General features: G+C 41.6%; 1 protein-coding gene across 1 annotated transcript in view; it reads left to right on the forward strand.

The window, feature by feature from the left end:
• The window catches only part of c23h8orf74 (chromosome 23 C8orf74 homolog), a 6,964-nt gene extending 3,892 nt beyond the window's left edge, over positions 1-3,072 (forward strand). The window contains exons 4-5 of the mRNA XM_037696727.1: positions 2,634-2,780; positions 2,848-3,072. Coding sequence (XP_037552655.1) covers positions 2,634-2,780; positions 2,848-3,072 — 372 coding nt within the window. The remainder of the gene's footprint in view (positions 1-2,633; positions 2,781-2,847) is intronic.
• The last annotated feature ends 2,969 nt before the right edge of the window (positions 3,073-6,041 follow it).

The raw sequence follows: 6,041 nt of genomic DNA on the forward strand, positions 1-6,041 counted from the left end.
ACTCTGAAGCTGCTGCCCCCACGACCCGACTTTGGAACAAGCAGAAGTCAATGGATGGATGATGAACAATACGATCTACTGGTATCTACTATAAAAATTTAAGCTAACTACTTTTAGCATTTCAAGCTAACTAATGTTAGCAGTACAAGCTAACTAATATTACAAGCTAATTTAGCATTAGCACAAGTCAAAGTTTCTTTATTTGTCATACATGTGGTACATGAGGTGGAACAAAATTGTATAAACAGGGTCCCAGTTACATCCAACAAAAGTATAAAATGTAAAGAAACACGTTAGTAAGATCTGAGATATGAACTAAGAAAAATGTTAAATTAAAAATACACTAAGAACAAGTAGTACAGAAACAATACGTTCAACAACAGCAGCACGAACATGAGTCTGTGTGAGCAGATGAGTACAGATGAACACAGGAGCATGAAATAAATCAGCAGCATGAGATCAGCAGCAACAAGCTAAATAATATTAACAGTAGGCTACAAGTTCATCCATCCATTATCTTTTCCCGCCTCTTCCTTTTTCAGGTCGCGGGGGTCAATTGGTGCCCATATCCAGGGTGGGGGACACCCTGGATATGTCTCCAGTCCATCACAGGGACACATAGAGACAAACAACCATTCACTCACTCACACCTAGGGACAATTTAGAGTTACCAATCAGTCCAACACGCATGTTTTTGGTCTGTGGGAGGAAACTGGAGTACCCGGAGAAAACCCACGCAGCACGGAGAGAACATGCAGACTCCTCCCAGAATGGCCCCCAAGCTGGTCTCTACATTCTGCACTTTCTAATGCAAAGCATCAGTGAGCTGATATAAAGACAAACTCATTAATGAAGGGAATGCATTATTTTATGATATGAAAAGTATGGGATCTAGAAAATGCATTTATAATGGATTTCAATAAGGTTAATTTCCCCCTAAGGAACAGCAGAGGGCAGGAACGTTTGAAGCACCATTCGAAGAAATTCTGAAAATGTAAGAAAAGTTCTAGAAGATGTATTAGGCTTTGTAAGGAACCGTTGCGTTTATTGACAGCCCGACTCAAAAACATGTTAAAAAACAGCAAAAATTAATGGCTGGCAGATTTTTCCCTATCAGAATCAGAATCAGCTTTATTATCGTTGCACCGAGACACAACGAGAACATGTACGAACAGCCGTCTAAAAGATGGCGGAGTGCACGGAGCTGCTGCTGTAAAGCGCGGCCTCTTGTCCTTTTCAGAAAACGATTTTTTAGATTGAAAAAGGGACAAAGCCATGAGGAGAGGGTGGTGGCATTACAAAAAGATCTCTTCACACCTTGTCCTAACAGGACACGATTTAAGACATTAAAAACTCTGCCCGCAGCACATTACGAACACGTTACATGTGCATTTGACGACGAGGCGGTCCATGAAGCACCAACAGATGGTCCATTGTCCTGATGAGATGATGAGCAGTTCTGATAAGCCTCCACAGACGGTGTAAGTCGGTCTGTTTCGAGGCCAACTGGGGAGTCAGATTCATTTGATTTATTCAGGCAGACTTTTTTTTTCTTGTCAGCCTCGAGTCTGTACTGATACTTCCAAGATCTGAAATGTCCAGATTAGAGTTCGTTCTACTGGTCCGTGCTTACGAGCCTCTTCAAGGTCGATTTCATGCTGACGAGTCCCAACGCCGCAGGTGGCCTGCGATTCAGATCACTTCCGACTTACGGTTTCGCTCGTAAATCAGCTGATTTTGAGTCCTCAAAGCACGAACCAAACCTTCACACAGACAGCAGACTAGCTGCATCCATCCGTCTTCTTTGTATGTTGATAAACCAGGATCCAGACTGTTCCAAAACCAGGAAACCTGTTATCATAAATCCAATTAGATGCATTTCAGCGTCCTCGATCGACATCAGAGGTCGACACATCCCCCCAGAGATATATCCAGCTGCATGCGTGTCGTCCGAGCAGATGAGGGTTCTCCAGGACCCCGTCGCTTTGTTGAAAAGATGTTGTCATTTGCGTTGAAAGTCCAGTTGGTCAGATCCAAAACAGTAGTTTTCATTTCAGAAGATGTGTAAACATAGGAGCTGCTCCGATACAGACAGAGAGCAAAAAAGCAGGAAGAGAACAGGGAGTGGGAAGGAACGCATGCGCCTCGTTACAGAGCCAGTGAGAAGAAAAGAATATATATATATATATATATATATATATATATATATATATATATACACACACACATGTATATATGAGACGTTCCAAGAGTTAAGATGGCTGCAACCCACTTTCTTCCTACAGCCCCGCTCTAACTAGCCATCAGCTCATCAGTCCAGTCAGAATTACATTTTATTTGTGCAGCGTGAGGAAACCTGTGTTCATGCAGGTTATGAGCTGTAATTCTTAGGAAGCTAACGGAACATAATTTCTTCAATCCGGAGCACTGTATGAGCAGTGAACGTTAGTCGCTATGGTTACAGGACATCAAGTCTTTTATTGTGAAGCTTTCACAGCTTTTTGTGTCATTCGCCCAACTTTTCTGAAATGGAAGATGGTCAGCTTTCTGCTTCCATAGTACAGTCGTTAACCAGGTGCCTAGTTTTATGGACTTGGGTCAGTTTGTGTAGAAAAGGCTTTGTCGCTCTGCAGGGTACAGCGATCCTTCAGCGAGAGAGCGAGACTGATGTCGCCCCTGCACTGCAGCAGATGGAAGAAGACATGAGGCATCTCAGCGTCGGGCCGCAGGTCACTCTGGGGGACGTCCCAGTCCCAGAGGACGGCCAACTGGATGGACAGGTACCTCACAACTGGAAAGCGACACAGACACGCCATTTATAAACTGGGATCCTGTCTGCTGTTCCAGGCAGAGTACTGTGGAGTTGGTCCGGACAGCAGTGAGAGGCGCGCAGGACCGGACGCTGGCGCGTCTGACCCACGAGACGTCGCCGCTCACCAACGTCATGCAGCTCAACGCAGCAGCCACGAGCGGTCACCAGAGAACGCCAAAAAGCAGCACCTCAACAAACGCCACAAGGAAAGAGGGAAACCTGCGACGTCTGAAACAGGAACGAAGGGAAAAACAAAGTGAGGGCAGGAGCTCGGTTAATGAAGCTATGTCAGAGTTAGGGCTGGTTCTGCCTAACTCAAACCAGCTGTTTTCTTCTGAAGGACAACTGAAGTCAATACAGCCCAAATATCTAAAAATAGAAGCCTTTGTTTCAAACGTTTAATTAAACGCCGTTCAAAGTTCACGTTGGTCTTTCTTGACCTTGCAAACAGTGAATGAGCTGAAACCACGTAGTTACGTTTGTGTTTGAAAAATGTATTTCCTGAAAGACTTTTCTACTACAGTACCATTCCTGCTGCGCAACAGTAACATTCACTCCCTTGTGACACCTACTGTTCAGTCCAAGAACTGCAGCATCCGGGCTCCCAGACAGCTAAGACGACGCCGAGAAACCCGAGCCCGTGGTAGTACTGTGAGATGAACAGGTCCTCAAAGTGGAGCAGATGACCTCTGAGGTCCACTTGTTGTGTGTCACCTCTCCCAGCAGTTTGGCGTGGACTTTGGTAAGGTCTGATGGGAAAGGAAGGACCAAAGGCTGAGGACAAGTAGGAGCAGACTGCGTTCAGTTGCCGTGTCTAATACGTCACGGAGATCTGAGAGAAGGTGTGTACAAGTATCACCTGTGAAGACTGTGTAACTTTACTTTTTCCAACGGTGTTGTAGTGAAGAAGCCAGCTGACGTTGTTGACCACAACCGACCTAAAGGTCTTACATTCCAGCAGGTCAGAGAAGACAAACGGACCAGTGAGGTCAATGTACCTGTGGACACAGTCAGCCCAGTCAACCATGGGACGTTTAACGCCCGATACTGGACAGTGAGACGCTGTTTCTCTCCTAAATTTGACCCAAGTAAACTCAAGCTGCTTTACACACAGATCTAGAGTACATTAAAAGTGTTGTGGACATGACTCAGAGGTTTCTGGATGTCGGACAGGATCACGTCGTTCTTTTAAATCACCTCCCGAAGATGAAACTTCATCTTGTTCAAATTTGGGAAAGGCATCAATAAGAACGGACCAAAACACAGTTAAAAATAAATAAATAATAACTAGCGATTGCATTTCCTGCGAAAACGCAGTGTGAATGCTTTTTGCTGAAGAACTTGCTGAAAAACAGCTGAAATTATGAAATGAGCTAAAAACATGCTGAAATGTAGCTGAAATGGAAGAACAATAAGTTAGCCAAAGAAAGCAGAAAGAACACGGAATTAGGATTAAATAAACAGAAATGAGCACAAAAATGAGGAAATTAATTAAAAAAAGCTGAATTTAGCAAATAAAATAGCTGAAAAGGCTGAAAGAAGCTACTAGAAGGAATTGGAAAGAGTTGAAACGAGCTAAATTTAGCACATCAGCTAAATAGTAGCTGAAATAGCAGAAAAAAGCTGAAAGACGCACAACAAGCTGAAATTAGCAGAAAGAAGTTCAGTAATTACCACAAAAAAAATTGATTTTAGCTGAAATTAGCTAAAAAAAAGGCACCTGAAAAGGTAGAACCAGCTTAAATTAGCAGAAGAAAGCATAAAGAACACGTTTGCTGAAAGAAGCAGAAATGAGCACAAAAGTGGAAATTATCTGAAAAAAGCTGAAATAAGAAAAAAACAAAACAGCTGACATGTAGCTAAAAAGGCAAAAGAAGCTTAAATTCCCATAAGGAAGTGGAGAGAGCACATTTTTGCTGAAATAGGCTGAAAAAAGTTTAAATAGTGCAAAAAATGTAGAATTAGCGGAACAAGCTAAAATTAGCATAAAACGGCTAAATAGTAGCTGAAATAGCAGAAAAGCTGAAACTTGCATAAATAAGCTGAAAGGAGCATAACAAGCTGAAATTAGCATAAAACAGCTAAATAGTAGCTGAAATAGCAGAAAAGCTGAAACTTGCATAAATAAGCTGAAAGGAGCAGAAAGAAGTTAGAAACGACAACAAAAATATTGTAGTTAGCAGAAAGAATCAGAAGGAGCACAAAACAGCTGAAGACAACCAGCTGAAATTAGCTGACAGTAGCTGAAAAAAACATTAAAATTTGTAGAAAGAAGCTGAAGCAGAACAAAAAGTGAAAGGAGCAGTAAAAAGTTGTAAACAGATCTAAAGATGTGAAGGATGGAAAATGAACTCAGTTCATTTTCTATGACATGTGTCAAACTCAAGGCCCTGGAGCCAAACGTGGCCCTCGTTGACATTTTACCCCCCCCAAGATGTAATTTTAAATGTAAAATACTTTTATCACTTTCATTTTTTCAGTAATCTTTGATTATGAAGTCAAAAGTGCAACAGGGAACGTAAAATGAGACCAAACTCTTGTTGTGGAACGTGCGACCAAGAGAAGTTGTTGGTATCTAACTTGAGTTCATGTAGATTCTGAAACCGGCCTTGGTTTGAAAAAGGGTTTAATTTTGGCTCCTTCTGTCAGTGAGTTTGACAAACCTGATCTATGAGGGAAAAATGGGAAAATATTTCAAAAAGCTAAAGTTGCACCAAAAGTCAGAGCAGGATTGTCCTGAAAGAGCTGAAGGTTTTGATTTATGATTTGTTGAAATGGCACAAAAACTGTGGAACATGACGCTGAAAAACAAACAAAAGAAAAATGGATCCCAATGGTTCACTCAACCTTTATTTAGACGGGTTGAGTCTCGGGGACTCATTTACAAGAGAGACCTGATTTCTTTAACAAAGACTGATGACAACAATGGATGACAACGTTCACATAATATCTGGGTGTAACGGAGTTTAAAATGCACTGTTTCTTTACTGTGTTGCTGGTGAAATTTATCTTATTGAGATCTTTTATTTTGAAATCGTCAAAGGCGGAAATGACGTAATAAATATCGGTCAACTTCCGCTCCCTCACTTTGGGCTAATGCAGCGCAGGGTGAGTAATGTGGAAATGTTTCCGTTTTTTTATTGTCTTTATTTAAGTTATAAATATTTTGGCATGTTGTTTGATATCAATTTTACAATGTTATTGTGACTTATTTTTTTATTTTGACCGC

The sequence above is a fragment of the Nematolebias whitei genome, chromosome 23, assembly GCF_014905685.2.
Source record: "Nematolebias whitei isolate Nwh7 chromosome 23, NemWhi1, whole genome shotgun sequence".
In the NCBI taxonomy this organism is placed as follows: domain Eukaryota; kingdom Metazoa; phylum Chordata; class Actinopteri; order Cyprinodontiformes; family Rivulidae; genus Nematolebias; species Nematolebias whitei.